Below are 24,199 nucleotides of genomic sequence, written 5' to 3'. Positions count from 1 at the left end.
AGACACGAAACTGCCGTAGAGATCCAAGTGTGCCCTTTGCAAATTTTGAATACAAAACTCGATCACGGAATTATTTACCCCGTTGACCGGATAAAAAAGTTGGTACGAAGTATCTTCCACGCCGTATTGAATGGAAGGGGGTTCAAATATCATCACATCACTCGTTAGACAGATTGGCGTCTGTATTTTTCCTTTCGTTGACGTCATGACGGAGCGCGCACAGCGGATGTGTGACCTTCACGGCGTACCAAAGATATCTGCAGGTGCGTCGTGTGTCGGCGCCTTTTGTTGTCTTTTGCGGCGTTTCTTTCCATTGTTGTTGTTTCCAGAGCCCTCCATGGAATCCAGCACGTCTCTCCCTGTTGCTATGGCTGTCTTTTTTACTGGGCGCGATATTCCTTCTCCATCGGCCAAATTCCGAGCCAAGCGCTTCAACGTTCTCTTAGCGATCGGTTTTATTTGCTGCCAGATGGGAACGATAAACTTGGATATGTTGCTCAACACACCGCCCCCTCGTTGGAAAAGGGGTCCCGTGTACACGGGAATTATTTTGGGGGAATTACGGTACATATTTGAAATGCAACGTTAGATTGGTTCTGCCTTTGGACCGCAACGGCAAACGTCTTCCCGTTTCGTCCGCGAGAACGATCGTCACTGAGGGAATTTCGAATTGAGACAGGTTAAAATACTGGATGTTATCTAACGTGTAGGTGACGACGTGCTTGTCTTTCTCGTAATAAAAGGGTAGTATTTTTAATATCGGTTTTTTTCCCGCTCCCCACGTACGTGTGTTCCACGATATCCGTGTACACGATTATGTTGTGAAACGGGGGTTCCAGGAGTACCTCGACGGAGCTCGTGGCATCCTCCCCCGTGAACACGGTACGCGATTCGAAGCCCAAAAGCACGGCCAGGTACTCGGAAAGTCTTAGGGTGGAGGTGCCCTCGGAAAGCCGAATTTTACATTTCTGTTCGGTTCCGTCGAAGCTGAAGCGCGCCCGTTCGCCTACGCGCTGATTAATCGCATTTAGAAGTGCTTGCGGCGTTGCATAATAGCCGGGAGGCACATGTACTTGCAAAGATCGAGGAATTTTCGTCTTGATCGTGAAAGAAAATTGGCGCGCTATGGGGAGAGAGACGCGTAGCGTTTCTCCGTGTCCCTCGACGGCTGTGAGATGTAGCAGCTTGACAAAGGGTTCCGGTACGTGCAACCCTTTCGGTATTTTCAGAGAGTACACGTTATCCGCGAATTCTAGCGAGGCGTCCAGCTTGTGCGTCTGGAAATACTTGTTGATTGTGTTCCATAGGACATGGTTTCCGAATTGAGAGTGACGTCGCCGAAAGCGACGGGTGCGGCGTGCTCCAATAAGATGGAGGTGGCTTTGCGTTCGCTCAATTTGGGAGGCTTGACTGCACGACCTGCTTCGCGGGACGCTAGCGAGGCGTCGAGCGCTTGCGCGAGCCGAGGGTCCAATTCCACGGCTTTCACGTCCACGGGTAAGACGAAGTCGTATCGCGATTTATTGTACGCGAAAGAAACGTTGAATTCCGAAAGGGCTTTTCCCAAATCCCTCTCGAGATCCGAGGTGACACGAAAAGTTCTGCCGGCTTCCACCGTGTCCTCGAAAGAAACCTCAATTTTCGCATCTTGCCTTTCGTAGCCGATATTTAAAAAATCGTTACATATGCTGAGATCCATCAGACCGACTTTATACCGATTCGAGAGCTGAAGCGGACTATCGAAAGCTACCGTGAAGGCGTTGAGTTTATTCGAGGGAAACTTATCCATGCTGGCGTTCAAGAGCAGGTGGACGTAGATGTCTGACATCATTTCCCAATCTTGACCACGTCGCTGCTCGGAACCCAACTGTCGTGTTCTTTGTCGTAACCGAACCAGCGAACCAAGGAGAAGCTCTGACCGTTCAGTTGCTTCTTCCTCAGCACTTTCGTTACTGGCCAAGGCTGATTGGCGTCTCGGGTTACGACGAGTACCTCCTCCGGGTAGAAAGATCCGTCCACTTCCTTACCCCGGTAATCTTCCAGGTGTACGACGGGAGGAGAGGTGTCTCTCAGGCGGGAGACGGTGAAAATCTGAGGCGACCAACTCCCTTCCGAGCTCTTATGAAAACCTTTTCTGTGAAGTAGGACCCTCACTTTATCCCCCACTTTGAGCTTCTTTTTCACGGAGGGTACGACGGGCTTCCCATTTATCTTATTGAACAGCTCCAATTCGTTTTCGGGCGTGACTTCGGACGGGCTGATGCCCAAAGTCCTGTGTTTGGTGGTGTTGTAGTTGCGCACGATCTTGGGAAGCGCGGAAACGAAGTGGTATTTTCCCGTTACTCTAAAATAACGGAATATTCTGTCGCGTAAAGTGCGTATGACGCGCTCTGCCTGCGATGCTTTGATTACTGGAGAGAAGGTAGAATACATGTGTACCTTCTTTCGTGAGAGATACTCCTTGACGGTCTTGTTGTAGAATTCCCCGCCTCTGTCGCAAAAGATGCGTGTAGGTACGTTACCTCCCCGAAAAAGTCTTATCATGGCCCTTTTCATTTCGGCGGGGCGCTTCGTCTTTAGCGGGAGGGTGCGCAGAAAGCGGGAGAGGGAATCGATTGCCACGAGAATGTAGCGGTAGCCACCGTTGAATCTCTTGTATTTTGAAAAATCGGCGAGGTCCATTTGCCACACGTCGTTGATCTTGAGCGCGATGATGCGTCTCCTATTAAACTTTCTTCTGACCGGGTGGTGAAGCGTGTAGGCATCCAGCTTTCTGAGAATGGCGAGAGCCTTCTTTTTGCTCAAGTGATGCGCTTTTCTATAGCGTTCCACACCCCCCAAACCACCCGCTGGCTTTTCATATCCCTCCATAAGTCGTCCACACAATGGAGGCTTGCTGCTGCTGTTGAGGCTCGCGAGATTTGGGCAGAGAAATCAGGCGCAATAGTTTCGAGACTTTGGGGAACCAGGAAGGTTTCTTTCCCGTCTTACGTTGCAACAAATAATTGACGAGTTCGTAAACGGAGGAGTGTCTGATGGGCTTGCCCGACACGGAGACACAACCCTCGCGATCCCAGGAAAGAACCTTCTTTAATTCCGAGACGACCCTTTCCGCTTCCTCTTCGTCCACCTCTGGAGAGAGGAGCGAATAGTCAAAGTCATTTGTAGCGTCGGACGCCTTGTTTTTATTGTCGTAGGGGTCAAATCCGTACTGCTTGAGTATGCGATACAGTGCTTGTAGTATGAGTTTCACTTTGACGTCATCACTCTCCTTCGAGGAAAGAATGTTTCCGATGGAGGAGGTGGTCACTTCAATTCTCTTGGCCATTGGCGAAAAGGTTCAACACGGCGGAAAGCAGGAGAGGAACCACCGACGAAAGAACGCCCTGTCCTCGCTGCTGAGACAGATAGCGCTTCAAACGTTGCGGATTCTTGTGAATCTTTTTGTAGGCGAGCCGTCGTAAAAAGCGTTTGTGCTTCTTCAAACGCGCGAACGTATCTGGAGCTAGAGCCACCTTTCCGTTCAATACATTGAGGCAAATTTCGGAGAGGTGTTTCATGTCGGACGAGGACGAACGTCTCAAGACGTCGCCGCGGCGTGGAGGGGGTAGAGTGGAGAGTACTTTGAGTAAAGTGAGGTGAGGGCGGAGATTCATTTCGGATCGTAGACATATTGACGTTCTCCCGGAAAGATATTGCTACGCAACCTGTGATCCTCGTGCGTATAGTTGTGAAGATCCACGAGTAAATATGCGTGGGGCGACGACATCGCTTGTTTATATGCGTCCAGAAAATACTCCAATCTTTTTCTGCCAAATAGCTGTTGGCCGAAATGTTCCATCTGGTGCACGCTGCGCACGGTGCGCCACAGGACGACGTAACTGGCGTTGTAGGATATTGTTCTAAAATGGCTACTGTCGAAAAAGATGTTTTGAACGAGTAAGAAGATCGACGCGTTGGCGTGGTGAGAACCCCTAATGAAAAGATCGGTCACCTCCTTCAAGGAACCGGCGTCGGTCATGTGATCGTCGACGACGATCAGCGTAGCGCGCGACGTGTCCCACTCTCGCGGTAGCTCCTTGGTAAATTTTACGGAGTCCCCGAATTCGTCCTGCATGCTCGGCGAAGCATATTTCTGCACGTAGAATATTTGTGATGGAGGCTTGTCCACCACGTCGTTCAGGTTCCTCAGCACGTTAGCAACGAACGTAGATTTGCCGCACATGGAGGGACCGCTTAAGATACAGCGAAAAGGATGACGGAAACGAAAAGGTTCGGGGGAAGACATGTTGCGTGCGTACACGTTTCACGAAGAGAAAGAAGAGACTGAGACTCGAAGAGAAATGCATCGCTTTTATTTACACGTTGTCGTCGTCGTCGTCCTCTACATCGGAACTGCGTTCCCAATACAGATTATCCAGGCTAAAGTTGGACTTCTTTTTCGCCAGTCTGTCCGCCGCTAAGATGCGGTCGAGCGTCTTCATCTTGTCCTGACACATTTCTTGACGCGCTTGCAACCATTCCAGGCGGTGGACTTGAAAGGCTTCCTCCACGATGCCGCGTATAAATTCGCGAAGTTCTTCGTTTTTTGTCTTTTCCTTGCGACGACGAGAAACGCAGGAGAATAAACCACACATGGCGTTTTCCACGTATCGGACAGAATGATGACGCGAGCGCGGTGCGCGCTGCCTTTATAGAGATAAACGCGCGCGCGCAAAGAACGGAGAAAGAAAGCGAAACTGAAAAGCCACCCGTTGCCGCTAGGAGCGCGCGCGCGCGCGCAGCAGAGAGCCGAAATCGAAAACACCCGCGGCCGGCGCAGAGGGAGCTAGCAGCGCGCGCGCGCATGCGCGGACGGGTGGAGCAGAGGGCGCGCGCATTCATAGCTGCCGCTGCGCGTCGCCTCTCTCAGTTTCTCTCGGACCGTCGCGGAAGACGGACGTGCGCTCCGCACGCTCGCTCACTTTCTGGCTGGATCTCGTAGAGAGCAGACGTGTGTTCTCCGCGGTCGCTCAGTTTCTGCCTGGAAGTTGCCGCGGGGGAAAAGGTGAGTGATTTGACGCGCTCCTTTTCTCGTATGTTTGCCGTGTTTAGCGGTGACCGCGCTCGTGTTAAGCCTTTTCTCGCATGTTTAGACTTGTTTTGCGGTGTCCAAGCCTGTTGACGCATGTTTAGCGATGTGTGGTTCCCGCCTTGTGTTAGCTGCGTAGTGTTGAGGTTATGCCCAAGCGCGCTCGTGTTAAGCCTTTTCTCGCATGTTTAGACTTGTTTTGCGGTGAGCAAGCCTGTTGACGCATGTTTAGCGATGTGTGGTTCCCGCCTTGTGTTAGCTGCAAAGTGTTGTGGTTAGGCCTAAGCGATCGCCCCCGTGAGCCTTTTTCCCCGATGTGTACTGTTTTCTGTTTAGCAGTAGCGGTTAGACCTTTTCTCTCGCATGCCTAGACTTGTTTAGCAGTGCTGCCATTTTTACCTGCCGCTAGTATCTTGTTCTGTCTTTCTCGTCTAGAGCTATGACGGTGGCGGCATCTGGTGTGATGCCTTGCAACTACGTGGCCACCTGTCGTCGATCTCTGCAACTGCTGGGTGCAAACTACCAACATGGCGGGCGCTGGTCACTCGGGTGTTGCGGAGCGGCTTCTTCGCCGCGGCATCGTTGATTTTCGAATAAATTGTTTCTCTCCACTCTATCTCTATCTTTTCATTTTATTTTCTACCTATTTTTTTATTTTTTATCAGCTCAACTAGCCCACAACTCACACAGTGGTCTGGACACGTCCTAGATGCGCCCCAATTAGTGTAATGACTCCCTGGTGGGTCCTAATTACTGTGGGGGGTCCCAATTAGCTCTAATTGCTCATTAATGGCGTCCAGGCCACTGTGTGAGTTGTGGGCCAGTTGAGCTGATACATTACTACTAGCGTCTCCAACCTCACGTAACTTTTATCCCTGTAGAAGTGTACAGGTTGCGTTTAGGGGAGTAACCTAACACTACGGGGTCGTTATTGCTTTGGTCCTTGGCTTATCACGGGGTACACTTCTAATCGTACTGTCGCTGACGTCATCATCAGTTCCCCCGCGCTGAGACGGCTGATCCTGTCTAGCTTTCTCAGTTATGCGTCCGCCGTTCATTTCACGTCTCAGAACGGGATCTGACAACCTGAGTCCCCACTACGGACAGGAGTGAAGCTCCACAATTTTCGCTCCAGAAGTTTGAAAAGAACAAGAGTGTGTCGTCACGAAAAATTGCCGCGAGAACGATGCTGCGGTTCTAATGACGTTTGCTACGTAAGCAATATTATCTGTGATATTTAAAACATATAAATTCTGCAAAACGCCATTAATTCTGTGAAAGTATCCTTGAACACGGTGGAAGGTAACGTTCCGGAGACAAGCGCACTATAGACAAACACAACAAGAGCCTCGGGGTAATTTGCGTAGCGTAGTTTGTAAGCGTACTCATACGGCAATCATGAGGTATCTTGTTCAAAAAACGCCCCTGTCTGTTTTTTTTTTTTTTCGAGAACTGTCATATTTAGAAGTCAGAGGCTAGGAAAGGATTTTTCGTTGTTTTTCTTCGCGAGAAAAATATGCTCATGAGTGAAGCCATATTGGTCATTCAGTGGATCAATATTGCCCACCTGAGGAATCTTTAGCGAGTCGTGAAATCTAAGCACTCGGCACACTGTACGTTCAGCGTCATCGCCGTTGTCACAAGTGGGCGGTGGCGTCACTGCACTATATAAGCAAGCGCCACGCAGTCATGTGTGTTACTCGTCTGTTATCGCGTCACTGTACCTGCGTCATCGTATCTGTTTGTACGAAACCTTTGTATTGTACTTGCACTATATATATATATATATGTATTGTAATTGTACTTTCACTACATTTGGCTAGTTCGTACACACCAGCCAAGTTTTGCCGCGCGGGAACAGCACAAACAAAGAAGACGCACATAACTACGCCGATCTCACGACAACAAAACGACGGTGACGCCGACATCGGCCTGAAGCTGTTCTTGCGCTGCAAAACTTGTCTCGATGAGTTGAAGCCACTGATCTCGATTGTAAAAGGCTGGATCGCGGATAGGGAGCGCGAGCGTGAAGAAACCGGCCGCCATCTTACGGTGCTCACAAAAGTCGCCGCAGCGATCACGGCAACTTCTTGCAATTACGGTCGTACCAACCGTACTGGCAAGGTTACAGGGCCTAAATTTATACAGGTGAGTTACTCTTTATCGAGGAACAAATAGGCGTTCATTCTGTATATTTAGTTGACCATTATGAAGTGTTTTTTTGTCCAAAACGAGCACTGGATGCAGGTTGCTTGATCGCTCTTCCGACGTTCAATCGAGCACACTTGCATTTTACCCGGCGGCAAATACAATTTGAGTGCATAATATGCTTGAAAGAACACGTTACACTACACAGGTAGTGTTGTTATCAATATATGTGCGAGCACTCGAGCGCTTTTTTCATGCATTGCTAGCATGGTACACGGTGTTCTCTGTGGAAGCAAGTGCCACATTCATTTCTTTGAATTACCTTCACGCACAAGTTCGGTAATACGTCATAATGAGACCACGATTGTCACCTTTTTTCATGTATTGGTATTGTTTTGTGCCTTGGTTTGATTTGTGACAAAGAATCCTACGTAACGGTGGTGTGGCGCGACTTGAATAACGCCTTTGTGTCTGAGCTGTACCGTCAGCTTGTTACGATAGTAATAATTTGTAGCGTGTCGTGCTATTTGTAGCAGTTTTAAGGCAAAAGTGGTCTCTCAATACAGGTTTCGTCATGAGGGCTACCCAGTGAATAATCTGTGCATAGTGATACGGCTGGGTGTTCAGGTAAGTATCACGTTCCTCATCCACTGGTTTCTACTTTACAGGAAGGAACAACCTCAGTGCACGCACTGTGGTTAGCCTCTCTCAGTTTTGCATATTTTCTTACATGTTCACATCAGAAACACACCTTACACTTTAGGCTCCTTCACCCAGCAATATAATAATTAGAGATTATAATTCTTTTTAGAAGAGTTCCCCATATTCTTTTTAGAATAGTTTTTAATCTTTTTAATTATTAGAAGATACAGGGATTGTAAACCATGTTTTAAACTGATGTTTTAACATTTGTCCAATGCATTTATTAAACAACATATTCATTTTTAACTGGTTGCACCCAAACCAATGTTCTGATATATTATTTCCTTTGTTGTTGATGCACCATAAAAGTTGGAATAATCATCTTCATCAATGCAGGTTACTTCACAGCTGCCTCGACATACTCAAGAAATGGGTGCAGAACCTGCGTAATGCCCGCAAACTTTGACTACCACAGCATCTCCAGAAAGTAAAGGGATATGTGTCACATGGGATTTTTAAAGGCATTCACAGTATATAATACCTTGTATGAACTGTTGTAGATCTAAGCAGCTTCTACAGTACACTCTCAGAAATTAAAACTTGTCAGGGAACTGTGATAATTGTTTCAGTTAATAGGCATGCACATATACGCTATAAGAAGACAATTATTTATTGAGAATGCACTTCTCTGGCTACTCATGTTGTTTACATCTACTGTTGATCACATTCATTTATCACATATTATATTCTTATATATTATTATATTATCACAATTTAAATTTAAAATTTAGCATATATGAGAAAATATCAGGAGGGAAGTTGCTATTCATTGCCCATTCCAACCTAAAATTGAGTGCTACAAATTTAGAGAGCGTACCTGACCATTGTCATTCCTAAAATATATATTGCCATTGTAGCAAGGTCACAAAACAATAAATGTAGTCTTTTGTGACCTCCCTGCACGTTCATTGTATCCTGAAACGCATAAGTGCAAGAAATAAATCTTGAACTTGAATAAACTTGATGTTGTATAAACTTGACATAAAATGTTGAATAATATAATGAATGATATAAAATATTGAATGAACTTGAACTCGTATATTCTCTTTACTCATCATCAGTGATCTTCATTACAAAAGCATATCGTGTTAGACTTTTTTGTTTGCGTTTCACAGACTGGGTACACGAGGGCCAAAATGACAAAATCACAACTGTTTCAAGCTCCAAATAGTCCTGTTGCAATTTGAAGACCATACGTGGAGCTGCATTTTTTTGGAACATGCTCCACATAACAAGCATGACAAAGTCAGCACTGGATAGCAGGACCCCGTCTCCAAGCAGCTTTTCTCACGCTGCAGTTGTATTCAACAAAAGCATGTGAGTGCTGGAGAAGGACATTCAGTTTGGCACAACCGCGCCTGCAAATAATCAGAACAAATAAAGGAAGAAGCAAACAAACATAGAAGGGTTGTACTTCAAAAAGAGATAAGTCCTGTGTCTCAAGGAGGTGTTACCACTTTCTAAGTAACTTAATTGATTAAGCTTACATCACTACCTGATTAACTGTCCTAACGAGTATGATCTAATTGCGTGAAGTAATTATTTGGGCTGCTTCGGTGTGTCCATATTTGCGAGGCAAAGCACCGCTGTCGTTTACTAAAAGACTCTTTCTAAGGCGATGCTTGATATAAATCATACTAAACGCATACACGGCTAAAACAACGGCTGTCATTCTACAGAACGATCTCTTTCTGCCATGCGAGTATATCTTTTCCCGGACCGTTCTTTATGGAACAATTTTTGTCCAGAACGCAGTACGCGATATTATATACATGGTTGTTGTTAACCTCAAGTCGTTTCTTATTGAAATATTGGCTGGGAAACGTGCTGTAGTACAATCCCCAGCGCTGCACTGCAGTGACGGTCTAGTTTCGGAATGCAAAACATAACGTAATTAAGAATCGAACGGCAGGACACCTGCGAAACACTGTTAAGATACATCAGTATACTGGCACCTTACAAAATTGTGTGATGACAAACAACGATCAACGCCTGCAGCGCAATAAATGCTCACAATCTCCGTTGCCTCCCATTGTTTTCTATGGGCACACACAGCACTTTAGGGCCCACCAACATGGCGGCCCGAAGGCACGCCTCTCCCCCACGAGCCCCTCTCCCATGCGCGATCCAGCCTTTACACATAGAGATCAGTGGTTGAAGCACTGATAGTAGGCAGGTACTCACCTTCTGCGAACTTTCTTTCGCCCACCTTTCGCCAGTCGCCCACCAAAACCGACAGATCGGAGGGGATCGGCGTTGCACGAACTTGCCATTTAAACTGCCGCGTAATGTTGCTGACACTTAAACACGTAAAAAGTAATAGTCTTTATGGATATGAAGAAATTTATTTGATTTCTCGAATGTCTCATGAACTGTTTTTCCACAGTGCCCAAATACACATTTGTGTGTTTGAAAACAAGCTGTCAAACCCACTTGAACTGTGTAATCAAACAGGGACCACTTCAACCGGTCCCAGCTGAGCTGGTACGAGTTGGGAGAACTGGTCCCTCTTCAATAACACAGTTCACCCAGTCCCAGTTGCAACCGGTCGAAGTTGAGACTGGGGCCGGTTTGAAACCAGTTGGGTGAACTGGTACCAGTTGAGACTCGTTTCTAACCAGTCCTAATCTCGATTGGAACTGCTAGCAAACCTCATGTTGAGCTAGGGGCAGGTCGGGGTGGCCTCACTGAAGTCGCCAGCAGCTTATGGTTTCTGGAAAGTTTAAAAGGCACAAGTAAATGTGCATTCAATTGCAACATGTAAACTGTAGTGCGTGCCTGGACAGTGACTCAATTTGAGCAGTCGTCGCCTCGTAAAGCACGCGAATCTCTCAACATTTCCGTTGTGGAGTAGTTGGACATTCCAACTAAGAGATTCGCCGGCTTTCGGGGCAATGAGTACCACTGACGCGTTGCCCTAGTTCGAGAACATCCGTGGTGTGAAGGATCTAAAACACGAGAATGAACAAAACAAAAAGAAACACGAGAATGAAAAAAAGTTGCTGGTAACGTTAGCACAAACCGGATGTTAATCGTAAAACGGCATGCAGTTGCATGTGCCACAAATATGTCACGGAACAAAGAGAAGAGGTTCTAATGAAAGTAATATTTCTGAATGGTGCACAAGGAAAATGCACTTCATTGTTCTATTGCACTGTCGTAACATACAGACAAATCTGTTAGATTATATACAGTCAACGCCTATGTTACACATCACGCCAAGAACGAGTAATAACGAATAACGAGCAAAAATCGGCTGTTCACTCGTGCTGCTAAGCAAGCGACCTTTGCACAGTAAACGCATCATTCATCGTCGGAGCAGGAACGCACAAAATAGAAATATAACAATTCCAAAATAACTTGCATTTGTACTTGATGCACGGAGTGCACCAGGAAGGACTAAAACATCTCTGATTTCTGTATTAGGGGTCCCAGTTTTCGTTGGGGATGATCTTGGCTTATCGACGAAAGACAAGCGGAAGTTTAATGCAATACCTTTGCTGAAGTTTGAACTATTCGGGCTCTCGTATAAGTTCGCTCACGCGAGCATCCTACAAATACTTTTCTCATTGCGTTCAAATTACGGTCACGCGGAGTAGGCAACTATTTAGGCTGAAGTGGGAGTGTCCTCGTAGAAACAGTAAATTTAGTCATATGGAAGCTCTAATGGTCTAACCTACCGTGAACGACAGGAAGACTACAGCCATGCCTCAGCACGCGTACGAACGTGCATCTTCCACTGTGAGGCAACTGAAGCCTGATACTGCGGCAATGGCGCTCGAACGGACAATGATCAAGCTCGTTCATAGTAAAGTGTGAGACTCCACTGTTATTAGACGTTAAGACATCTATGGGACGACTCAAAACAGCACATTAAACTGTGACCTGCCGTGGTGCTCTTCGTTTCCGCCACAAAGGCAGAGCCATGGTAGTCCACCGTGTTTGGACTGTTTCTGTAGCCACCGTAAAACACAGCACAACACACAAAGGCTCTCCCACCCATAGAATGCCGTTTAGACCCTCCTGCAGCAGCTACAGTTAATCACGTTCTCCCACCATCAGCGAAGCTGTGTGCGCTTTGAACATAAAAGTGACACTACATCCAAATACGACGAAGTTCAGTCACTAATACAGCAGGGACACCGTAACATTTAACACCGTATCACTTAGCAAAATGGAAAACACAGGAAACGTATGGCAGATTCCCTAATATTTACCTTTTTCTGGTGCGCACGCGGAGGCGACACGGGCTTTGGCTTTGGCCGCCGCGCATGTCATTGTACAACCTCGCCCTCTTCTGTGGCACAGAAACGTCCTTGCGGAGCGTATACTAAAGAAGTTACGAAAATTGAAATATGATTTTTTCCTGCTATAAAGTTACTTCGCCTTGCAATCTTCATATTAACTTGTCATGGTACCGGAACCCAAACTTCCCCCAAACATGTAGACTCGCCCAGTTCGAGCTGGGCACCACTTCACTTCCAGTTGCTACCAATCCAGCTTAAACTGGTACCAGTTCACTTTCCAGTTGCCCCAGCCCAGCTTGAACTGGTTGCACACTGTGCCCACTTGCCGGCAGCCCAGCTTAAACTGGTACCTGTTCACTTCCCAGTTGCCACCAGTCCAGATTGATCTGGTACCACCAAGTGTCCATTGCCACCAACTCAGCTTGAACTGGTACCAACTTACTTTCCGGTTACCACAAGTTTGATACCAAATGGTTCCAGTTGACCACCAGTTCGTGCGAACTGGGAACGAGCTGGTACCAGTTGACTTCCCAACTCATTTTCTCGCCTCGGAACACAACGGTTGGAGGATGCATAGCACGAACGGAACACAACGGTAGACATCAAAGGGAGTCTACTGTTGCGTGTTTTGTTGTACAAATGACGAGTGGGATGCCCAAAACAATGAGCCGCGTATCCATTTCTACTCGTTTCCTTCAAAGCAGTACGAAAACGAGCGGGATCAATGCTGAATAGTTGCCGTATGCCCCACCAAGTAAATGCAACATGCATATGGTTGCGGACCCGTTCATTCCGTTAGGGTGACTGCATTGGGGGAAGGGGGGGGGGGCTTGAAGTGATTTTACACACTGATACTATCTACATCTACTTGAATCATGCGTTGTAGCCTGGATGATAGCGCGTGGACTCCAAATACATCATCCAAGATCTGCAGTTGCTACTTTATCGGAAACCGCTAAAGCGAAAACCACAGCGGCCCTGCGTAAGAGCAAACAAGGTTCAGGATGCCTAACGGGGGCAGAGAAAGGTGCATGGTCGACACAGGAGGAGCATCAGAGGTACTTTTTAGCACTTTGTTAGATCTCTATATCTCGGCTTGTGCACTAGAATCCCTTCCAATGTCAAATGCTGCATCCGGCGACACCACCAGGTCTATGGAGTAGAAATATTTCTCAGACGCTTCAGCCTCTTGTAGGAAATCTTTTGCCTTCAACTCCACTGTCATCACCTACTCCTGTGTTGGACTGGGTTCTACTTCCATACAGTTGTATGCCCTTGTTCTTGGGGTCTCCAGTAAGCAAGCTATAATGCTTCCCTTGCATCCCTTGTGACCTCACACAGGGTTGCTTCACAGTACCTTGCCATTTTACGCTTTTTGACCCCTTCTGAAGACTTGAGAGGATTGACCATCAATACAGGAAAAATGATGATTTATGTACGAAGCAACAACAAATTTACTGTGAGATGATGAATCGGGAGTTTCATTGCCGGGGGCGATACTAATGTGTCTCGTCACAATGTGAATCGAAGTCCTATGGTGACCAGAAAGATCAAAAGAGCTTTGAGGTCAGAGCGTTAGTGGGCTGGATTTGGTCAGGGACCGGGCAATTTTGTGAGAGAGAGGGGCCAGAGTCGAGTTGATTAAGGAATCGGGAGAGTGCGGTTTATGAAGCCTGGCAGTGTAGGCAATGAAGGAGAATGTGCTCTAGATCCTCTCGAACACCGCGGTGACAACATCTGGGAGAGTCATGTTGTCTCAAGCGGTAACGCCACTGAGCTGTAAAAGCCACATCGAGATACATTGGATGGACTAATCTTGACGTGAGGTGTTTCTTGGCATGCGAAAAGCGTTGGAACAACCTTTCTGACCATATTGGGGGGAGTGTCGGGAAGCCAGAGGAGTCACAAGACGTCGAAGTGCATGGAACGACGGTCTCCTCTCAGCAGCGAAATGCTGAGACGGCTGCTTTCGCGGCGCTCTCGGTCTGTTCATTCTCCATGACACTACAATTGGCGTGAACCCACTGGCGAACCAGCCTAAGTGATGTACGATGGCTGTACTCACTGTTTATTTCTCTGCTTTGAGACAGGACTGGCTCATGCAAGAGACACGTATTAATACCGTTGGAATCAACGCTGCACGATTTCTATAATTAAGCAGTATTTTATTCACTTCTAAACCCAATTGAGGTGAAAAAGTTTCTACCTGATACAGAAATGAGCTCCGAGATGTAACGTAAACGCGCAGTTATTCTATTCCTAGACATGACCGCAGCAATGCTCGGGCCAGTATAGCTAATGCTTGCGCTGCTACCTATGCACTCGAACTCAATGGAGGACGTTCCCCATCTGTTTCTTTCCCTCCCTTCTGTTATTTGTTCGTCCAACATGTAGGGCTTGCTTTTGTTTTATCATGTGCTACATTCACGGTATAGCCTCTCCAAAATGATTTAGTTCCTTGTTGGGCATCGGCGAGACGAAAGCCACTTTTTCCAAGAAAACGCCTTGTCGTCTTATTTCATCAGTATGAGACATCAACAGCTATGGTGAGAGAAAGCGAACATAGAAAAAATAAAAAGTCGTTTTTGGCTAAAAGAAAACACAATATTTTTGTAACCCTGCCTGTAATTTAAACGTTAACACGATAAGCTCTGCACGCACAGGCAGCTTCAGACCACATATAGTTGCAAGACTTACGAGTACGTTTCGTTAATATCAGCACGTTGAGAAGAAACCACGACGGACTTCTAAAGAGCTCGAATACCAATACGTTATTATTAACACCGTTTCGCACAAATGGCTTTCCCCAGGTTCGCCGCTGATCCGTGCGCAAGGGTGCGTGCACGCACAATGCACACTCAGAATCACTCGGTCCCTGCTGATCTGCCAACCAAAAAGATGAGAAACTTATAAAACACGCCAGTTCTTGCTGAACAAGCCCTGCGTCTGGCATAGGTACTAAAGCTTCTGCTGGAACCTCTGTAGTGAGGTGTCAGTCTAGCTACCATTAATATCCACTAAATATTAAAATGTTGAGAACAAATAATCCGCTTGCCTATCTCACCTGTAGCGAGACGTCATACATAAGTTGGCTTATCTGGGCAATGCACTTCTCGTTCAGCGTTGAGTATGCACGGAAAGCTTATTTTATGTGCCCAGGCCAATACTGCTGCCACGGAAGTGCTGTCCGATGTTACGAAACGTTCCCAGAGTAAAACGAAACAGAGTAGAGAAAAGAAATAAAAAACAACTACAGATACCATTTTTCTACTTCGTGACCTTCTCGACTATTCTGACTCCCAGGTTCGACAGTGTAGTAACGCCAAGACTTCTTCGAGACAGCGATAAACGTCGAAGACAGTCGCGCCGCCTGTGAAGCGCATTTCCTATATAGTATATGTTTTATGTTGTTTGCTTTCTAAGGGCAATACTCAGACAGCGGATGTTGATGGAGGACGGCAGTGCCCATCGTCGATCGATGAGTGAAAATATTTCTAATTTTCTTGTATATGTCAACAACTTCCACACTATTCTCCAAGGTCTTGCGTGGGCCATCTTATTTCCAATTAAGTGTACGTCGCAAGCTACAGTCGGCTTTCGGGAACTTCAGGGCGGCCAGGCCGGCGTCATTTCATATAGTAGGATGCCTCAAATTCATTGTAGACTTGCTTATGCCCTAAATTAGCCGACTTCGATTGGACCCAGCACGCCGATGTCGCTGATTACCGCTGAGAGTCGATTTAGGAAAACTAATATAACCCAACAGAGGAGTGTCAAAAATACGGTCATTCTATCTTTTGAGAAACAGGGTCACTTTGACACGTGTTAGCACTACACTGCACCACGCTATGTCATGTAGTGTATGCCGTAGTGTAGTAGTTAACGCGTGTCTGAGCTCTCCATATATTCCAAAAGAGAGAAAAGGCGCATTTTTGCAACCCATTTGTTGGTGTTACATTCATTTACCTCCATAACCTTTTAAGCGACATGCGAGAATTTACTTAAACCAACCATCAATATTTTTACTCAATTCCAGATGATGCCTACAAGTGGCGGCCCATCAGCGTCTATTTTGTCGTCGATCACTTCTTTCACGGAATGACAGGGTATGATCTCCAGAAATATGCAGAAAGTCAGGTGGCCAAGGTAAGTGCGAACATGACCAGCCACAAATGCAGTGAACCAAGCGCATGTCATACGTTTCCTAACAATGTTTCAACAAGATACGTAGACTACGCGTCATATAAATTCAGTTGTCATACAGTCAGCTTTGCAGCGAACAACCGACCTTACTTTAAAGTGACGTTATGGTCCAAAACGCGTGCCTGCCGAGTCTCGCCAATGTTGTTCCATTAGAATCCACGTGTCTCACTGTGAATTCTCCCAAATATACTGTTTCTCTGTGTGAAACGAAAGTACCTACAATTTCGGACTAGGTCATTATGTTACCGTTGTGGCAAGAAATATATGAGAATTTTAGCACATCGTTCTCAGTGAAGCGGTTCGTGAACGGTTTTGCCACGTTGAACGGTCTGAGTCACTTCTCCTTCACATTGGTCATCCGCGAAACCGTTCGCGAACCGTTTGAGGGAAAAATATTCTCTAAAACTCGCTACTGACACAGCGTCTGGAACGGCTAATGAAGCCGTCGCTTCTCGAAGTGAATTTTAGAAGAGGCCACACAACGTTGAGGTATCACCAACGTGGACACCAGCAACCATGATTTTTAAATACACGACAGAAGCAGACCTCTTCCTCGGCAAAAGGCGATAGGAGAGTGATCGCATTCCGGGCACTTTGCTACAGTAGTGTTTCTAGCAACGAAAAAGAAGAAGAAGAAGAGAAGAACGACCGAAATGGATGAGCGTATGCCTCGTCGGTTGCCCTTCTACACGACTGTCATGATTTACCTCTGCAGAATGTCTGCAGAATGTGACGTTACATCACCGAAAGTCACCTCTCTTCTGCTGTTGTGACTGGAATTGATCGCCATTTTTCTCCGCCTGTGCTGAACCCAACGAATTCGGTACGTTATTTTGTTGAAATGCGGGAAACGAACAAGGTGCTTGAGGAGAAGCATTAGCATGACGCAAGCGGTGTTTTACTCTCATCCCGATGTTGCACAAGGAGCCTAACTGTGGCGGTTGTGTTATGGAGCTTATCCTCATCACCATTCTACTGAACTGCCACACCACCTTACCCATTTCTCCTTTTTCAGTGCAGCTGCGGTGGTGCAAATGACAGAAACAGTTAAGGCCGTTTTATTTACGGATCCGACAAGTGCCCTGTGTAACGTGACTAACGCTATGTAGCCTGCTGTATAAGAAGGTCGTCTGCCCAGCATGAGCTAACCGGAGGAGACCTCACTTTCCAACGGATACCGCCTCAGGTCGGCATAAGAGACTACAGACAATGGGACCAGCTAGCATACTTAGCAACACCTCAGCTGGAGCCCTTCCATACCCTTTCCGGTAGACACCGACAGGCACCGTTAGACAGCTACCTGAATTGCGTCACCTTGAAATACAGGTCCTTATGCAAATCAACATCAATGTTTTCGACCTGCGGGGGGTTGTAGCCCAGCAATCAAATTGAAAAGAATAGTCATAGAAAGCACGATGCTCTCGTGATGTAGTGAAGGCTCCGAGCCTTGTTTCTTTGTGTTTCCTTCGCAGTTCACGCGGTGCTTATACATGCCGGAATCGCATCGTTCGCGATTGGCAAACCAGGGGTCACTCACCGAGCGATTTACACCTGGGAGGGTGACTGAGCACTCGATTTACTCGACTTGCCCATTTAAAAAGTAAAATGGGCAAGGGGTCGACATTTCGACAGTGGCGCTGTCTTCGTCAGGACAAAAAAAAAAGGACAACGGCAGGCAATGTTTGAGCGGATGGCGTCAGAAGGTCACGTGGCACGCGATGCCTCCCGTCAGGGTGTCCTGCGCTTTTTTTTTGTCCTCACGAAGGCAGTGCCACTGTCGAAACGTCGACCCCTTGCCCATTTTACTTTTTAACGTCTCCCTTTTTTGCAACTTATATATATATATATATAAATATAAAGAGGGGGAAAAGCCATTAAAAAATAGGTAAATGATGCTAGACGTGTTTGAAATTCAAACTTACAGTTAAGATGGCTTCTATGGCTGCACGTAGAGAAACAGATACTCATTGAACGATGCGACAGCACCAGAGGACACGTGTTTCGCCGTGTTTGCGGCTCGTCGGCCCTGGGTAGCTGCGCATCGTTCGGGATTGGCAAACCAGGGGTCACTCAGCGAGCGATATGCACCTGGGAGGGTGACCGAGCACTCCTCAATGCCACAGTGCAAGCCAGTGAATTATAAAGAGGGGGAAAAGCCATTAAAAAATAGGTAAATGATGCTAGACGTGTTTGAAATTCAAACTTACAGTTAAGATGGCTTCTATGGCTGCACGTAGAGAAACAGATACTCATTGAACGATGAGTATCTGAGCTAGCTGGGACCCCCCACATTAATCAGCACCCTCCAGGGAGCCACCACACTAATTGGGGATCGTCTAACTCGTGTCCAGACCAGCTGAGCGGTGTGCACTATGAGAGTCCATAAAAAATAAAAAAGAGGCAGACAATAAAATAAAAAGATAGAAATAGAGTGGAGAGAAACAATTTATTCGAAAATCAACGATGCCGCAGCGAAGAAGCCGCTCCGCAACACCCGAGTGACCAGCGCCCGCCATGGTGGTCGTTGGCACCCAGCAGTTGCAGAGATCGACGACAGGTGGCCACTTAGTTGCAAGGCATCACACCAGATGGCGCCACCGTCATAGCTCTAGACGAGAAAGACAGAACAAGATACTAGCGGCAGGTAAAAATGGCAGCACTGCTAAACAAGTCTAGGCATGCCAGAGAAAAGGTCTAACCGCTACTGCTAAAACAGCACGGAGAAATCAATACACATCGGGGGAAAAGGCTTAAGGCAATTGACTAGGCCTAATCACAGCGTCACAACACTATGCAGCTAACGCAAGGCGGGAACCACTGGGCACACATCGCTAAACATGCGTCAACACGAACAAAAGGCTTGATCACCGGAAAACAAGTCTAAACATGCGAGAAAAGGCTTAACACGAGCGCGGTCAAATCACTCGTTGGTCACCGCTAAACACGGCAAACATACGAGGAAAAAGGCTTACGGGGGCGATCGCTTAGGCTAACCACGACGTCACAACACTACGCAGCTAACACAAGGCGGGAACCACCGGGCACACATCGCTAAACATGCGTCAACAGGCTTGGACACTGCAAAACAAGTCTAAACATGCGAGAAAAGGCTTAACACGAGCGCGGTCAAATCACTCGTTGGTCACCGCTAAACACGGCAAACATACGAGAAAAGGAGCGCGTCAAATCACTCACCTTTTTCCCCGCGGCGACTTCCAGGAAGAAACTAAGCGAGCGAGCGCGGGGAACACACGTCTGCTCTCTACGACAGCCAGCCAGAAACTGAGCGAGCGCGGGGAGCGCACGTCTGCTTTCCACGACAGCCAGAGAGAAACTGACTGAGGCGACGCGCAGCGGCAGCTATGGATGCGCGCGCGCCCTCTGCTCCACCCGTCCGCGCATGCGCGCGCGCGCTTCTAGCGCCCTCTGCGCCTCCCGCGGGTGTTTTCGGTTTCGACTCTCTGCTGCGCGCGCGCGCGCGCTCCTAGCGGCGACGGGTGGCTTCTGAGTTTCGGTTTCACTCTCGTTTCTTTGCGCGCGCGCGTTTATCTGTATAAAGGCAGCGCGCACCGCGCTCGCGTAATCATTCTGACCGATACGTGGAAAACGCCATGTGTGGTTTATTCTCCTGCGTTTCTCGTCGTCGCAAGGAAAAGACAAAAAACGAAGAACTTCGCGAATTTATTCGCGGCATCGTGGAGGAAGCCTTTCAAGTCCACCGCCTGGAATGGTTGCAAGCGCGTCAAGGAATGTGTCAGGACAAGATGAAGACGTTCGACCGCATCTTATGGGCGGACAGACTGACAAAAAAGAAGTCCAACTTTAGCCTGGATAATCTGTATTGGGAACGCAGTTCCGATGTAGAGGACGACGACGACAACGTGTAAATAAAAGCGATGCATTTCTCTTCGAGTCTCAGTCTCTTCTTTCTCTTCGTGCAACGTGTACGCATGCAACATGTCTTCCCCCGAACCTTTTCGTTTCCGTCATCCCTTTCGCTGTATCTTAAGCGGCCCCTCCATGTGCGGCAAATCTACTTTTGTTGCTAACGTGCTGAGGAACCTGAACGACGTGGTGGACAAGCCTCCGTCACAAATATTCTACGTGCAGAAATATGCTTCGCCGAGCATGCAGGACGAATTCGGGGACTCCCTAAAATTTACCAAGGAGCTACCGCAGGAGTGGGACACGTCGCGCGCAACGCTGATCATCGTCGACGATCACATGACCGACTCCGGTTCCTTGAAGGAGGTAACCGATCTTTTCATTCGGGGTTCTCACCACGCCAACGCGTCGATCTTCTTACTCGTTCAAAACATCTTTTTCGACAGTAGCCATTTTAGAACTATATCCTACAACGCTAGTTACGTCGTCCTGTGGCGCACCGTGCGCAGCGTGCACCAGATGGAACATTATTTCGACCAACAGCTATTTGGCAGAAGAAGATTGGAGTATTTTCTGGACGCATATAAACAAGCGATATCGTCGCCCCACGCATATTTACTCGTGGATCTTCACAACTATACGCACGAGGATCACAGGTTGCGTAGCAATATCTTTCCGGGCGAACGTCAATATATCTACGCTCCGAAATGAATCTCCGCCCTCACCTCACTTTACTCAAAGTACTCTCCACTCTACCCCCTCCACGCCGTCGCGACGTCTTAAGACTTTCGTCCTCGTCCGACATGAAACACCTCTCCGAAATTTGCCTCAATGTATTGAACGGAAAGGTGGCTCTAGCTCCAGATACGTTCGCGCGTTTGAAGAAGCACAAACGCTTTTTACGACGGCTCGCCTACAAAAAGATTCGCAAGAATCCACAACGTTTGAAGCGCTATCTGTCTCAGCAGCGAGGACAGGGCGTTCTTTCGTCAGTGGTCCCTCTCCTGCTTCCCGCCGTGTTGAACCTTTTCGCCAATGGCCAAGAGAATTGAAGTGACCACCTCCTCCTCCTCCTCCTCCATCGGAAACATTCTTTCCTCGAAGGAGAGTGACGACGTCAAAGTGAGACCCATACTACAAGCACTGTATCGCATACTCAAGCAGTACGGATTTGACCCCTTTGTCACCTGTGCTACATCTCTGAGTACACCACGGACATTCGCTTTGTGCACGGTGCTAAAAACCAAGCAGAGGACGCCCTTTCCTGCATCGAGGCTGTCCGTGTCTCAGGCGTCCCTCTCGAAGCCATCGCGGAAGCACAGGTAAATGACCGAGATATCCGTGATTATGAGTCTGCTGGCCAACGCAAGACGTCCCTCCAGATCAAGTACATAGCTCTCCCCATGGCGCCTTCCGATATCGCCTGCGACGTTTCCGGTGATTCGCTTCGCCCGTATCTCCCTCCTTCGCTCCGTTTCCCAGCCTTGCAGAGCTTACACAGCATCGCTCATCCCGGCATCTGTGCCACTCAGCGTCTCTTGTGTTCCCGTTTCGTCTGGCGCCGACGTGAGACGCTGGGCAAGATACTGCATGGCCTGCCAGCGGGTCAAAATAACCTGTCACACCAAGTCGCCCGTCGGCCGTTTCCCCTGCCGCACAGCCGCTTCCGTCATCTCCATGTCGACATTGTCGGCCCCCTACCACCCTCCCTATCGGTACCTTCTTACCATGCTCGACAAGTATACCCGGTGGCCTGAATGTGACCGACATGGCCGACATGACCGCCGAAACCGTAGCTCGTGCGATCGTCTCTACCTGGATCGCCCGCTACGGATACCCCACTCGCATTACGACCGACCAGGGCAGGCAATTCCAAAGCGCCCTCTTCAAGGCTCTCATGGCCCTGCTGGGAGTTCACCACATCAAAACGACCGCCTATCATCCGGCCTCCAACGGTATTGTAGAGCGCTTCCATCGCCAGCTTAAGTCATCTCTTATTGCTCGTGAGGCCCAAGTCACCTGGGTTGACCATCTGCCGATTCTGTTGTTGGGCATTCCTTCTGCCCTGAAGCAAGATCTTTCCTGCTCCGCCGCAGAGCTCGTCTTTGGAGCGACACTGCACCTCCCCGGCAACTTCTGGCTCGACTCCCAAGCCGAAACTCGGCAGTCTTAATACGCCGAGTTACTTCACCGCATGTTCCGACGGCTTTCGCCGACCTCCCCCAGGACCCGCAATCCCCCGGCCCTCTTTGTCCATCTCGATCTCAAAACATGCACGCACGTTTTCCTTCGGCATGACGCCCCCGCAAGCCCCTTTCACCCCATTACGACGATCCTTTCCGCGTGCGGCCTTGCACCGACAAGACCATCACGCTGGACATTCAAGCCCGACCCCAGGTGGTCTTCCTCAACAGAGTAAAACCGGCATACCTGGAGGTCGACACCTCTGCTGCACCTGCCACGGAGTCCTCTGTCTCCGGCCCTCACCCACCTCGCGTCAAACCTCGCCGCACCGTTACCTGGGCCACTCCCCTCTCTGTGTCTTGTTCTACTTCAGCCTTTCTTCGGGGAGGGGGAGCCCTGTAGCGGCCACCTATCAGTGCCGCCCGTCGACGACGACCGCAATAAATGTGACGCGAGCTCACGGGGCCGCTTGTGCGCGCCAGTTCGTTTTCGCATTCCTTCTGACAACGACAGTCAGTCTGGTTGTCCTTCCTTCCAGACCACGCTTCCCCACGCAGCTACCACTCATCCTCTTCCACCATACAGTTCTAACATTCTGGCACATCTTGATACCTACCGTTATAAGGATCTCGTCTACGATGATAGGAGCTCTTGTATAGTGTTACATATTTAATTGTATTCATCAAAAATAACGCTATGCAAAGTTTAAGGCTATAAGGTAACTAGACATATGTAAGACTATAATACCCCGGTTCTGCTGCATGTTTATTTGTATCTTCACCAGATGAAGTGCAGTTTCTGCACGAAAGCTTGTGTATATTAAAGTTTTATTTCAAAGAGTGCCTCATTCCCTGGACTTATTGTGTTATTTTATTCTATATCATGCTTAGCTGAGGGAGGTGAAACTGTAAAATTTTGTTAATATAAGCGCATCTAGATTTCCTGGTCTTAGTGTACACCACGTTTCCCAGATGGTTTTCAATTTATCTTGGACGACGACGAAATCGTCCAATGTTCTCTTTTCAGACATCTTTATTGTACACGTTAGTAAATCGCAGGGGATATACAGAAAAGCTTCATCCTCTCGTTTGGCCGAACTCAGCAAACAACTGCCATGGAGTCTATCCATCACACCGCGAGCAACATAGAATAACTTCAAAAATAAAGCTGAAGTGACATCGTCAAGGAATCGTCTTGCACATATCCATTTGGTTCGAGGTTTTCCAAAGGTAACAATGTGACTTTGTGACCGATATTAAAGCTAGATGTGGGTTTCTGATACGAGACGTCATCGCTTTGAGGGCGTGTAACCCCACTGCGTAAGTCCATGAGGTTGTCCTTCGGATGTTTCAGGGAGATGTTGTACGGCGTATTGAATGGCCATGACAGGGAGTCGTCATTGGAACCCCGCGCCAGGTTTATCCCAACCGCTACCCATAACCCCTCTCTACCTTTAGATTTTTCTACAAGAAGGTTAAGCTTGAACGTATAACCATTCAGGGTGAACAGCTCACTCTCTCTAAGATACCTCAGCTGTACTGGAGCGACCTTCAAAAGTCTGCTTATTCCTTTCAGCCGCCATATCACCTCTCTGGGTGACTGTACCTCCAAGGTCCCAAAGTCTTCAATGTGACCACTTGGTGATAGCACCTGCAAAAGATACCAACCTTCATGCAGAAGAGTTTTCAGCTGTGGTAAACATTCTTATCAAGCTCATTTTGAATCAGCTGAAACTCAATGGAATATGAATGTAAACTGA

General features: G+C 47.8%; 1 protein-coding gene and 2 long non-coding RNA genes across 3 annotated transcripts in view; 2 read left to right on the top strand and 1 right to left on the bottom strand.

Moving 5' to 3' along the window:
* LOC135379000 (uncharacterized) overlaps positions 1-23,544 on the top strand; it is a 33,525-nt gene extending 9,981 nt beyond the window's left edge. The window contains exons 2-3 of the long non-coding RNA XR_010418665.1: positions 16,205-16,314; positions 23,467-23,544. This is a non-coding gene — a long non-coding RNA (uncharacterized LOC135379000). The remainder of the gene's footprint in view (positions 1-16,204; positions 16,315-23,466) is intronic.
* LOC135378997 (uncharacterized) overlaps positions 1-24,199 on the bottom strand; it is a 355,209-nt gene that overhangs the window by 32,791 nt on the left and 298,219 nt on the right. Inside the window, exon 13 of the mRNA XM_064612222.1 lies at positions 23,969-24,090. Coding sequence (XP_064468292.1) covers positions 23,969-24,090 — 122 coding nt within the window. The remainder of the gene's footprint in view (positions 1-23,968; positions 24,091-24,199) is intronic.
* LOC135375761 (uncharacterized) lies at positions 4,978-5,682 on the top strand. The gene is made up of 2 exons (XR_010417384.1): positions 4,978-5,047; positions 5,507-5,682. It is a non-coding gene; the product is annotated as an uncharacterized LOC135375761 (long non-coding RNA).

Source organism: Ornithodoros turicata, chromosome 1 (genome assembly GCF_037126465.1).
Source record: "Ornithodoros turicata isolate Travis chromosome 1, ASM3712646v1, whole genome shotgun sequence".
NCBI classification, from domain to species: domain Eukaryota; kingdom Metazoa; phylum Arthropoda; class Arachnida; order Ixodida; family Argasidae; genus Ornithodoros; species Ornithodoros turicata.
This window is presented reverse-complemented; position numbering and strand designations above follow the sequence as displayed.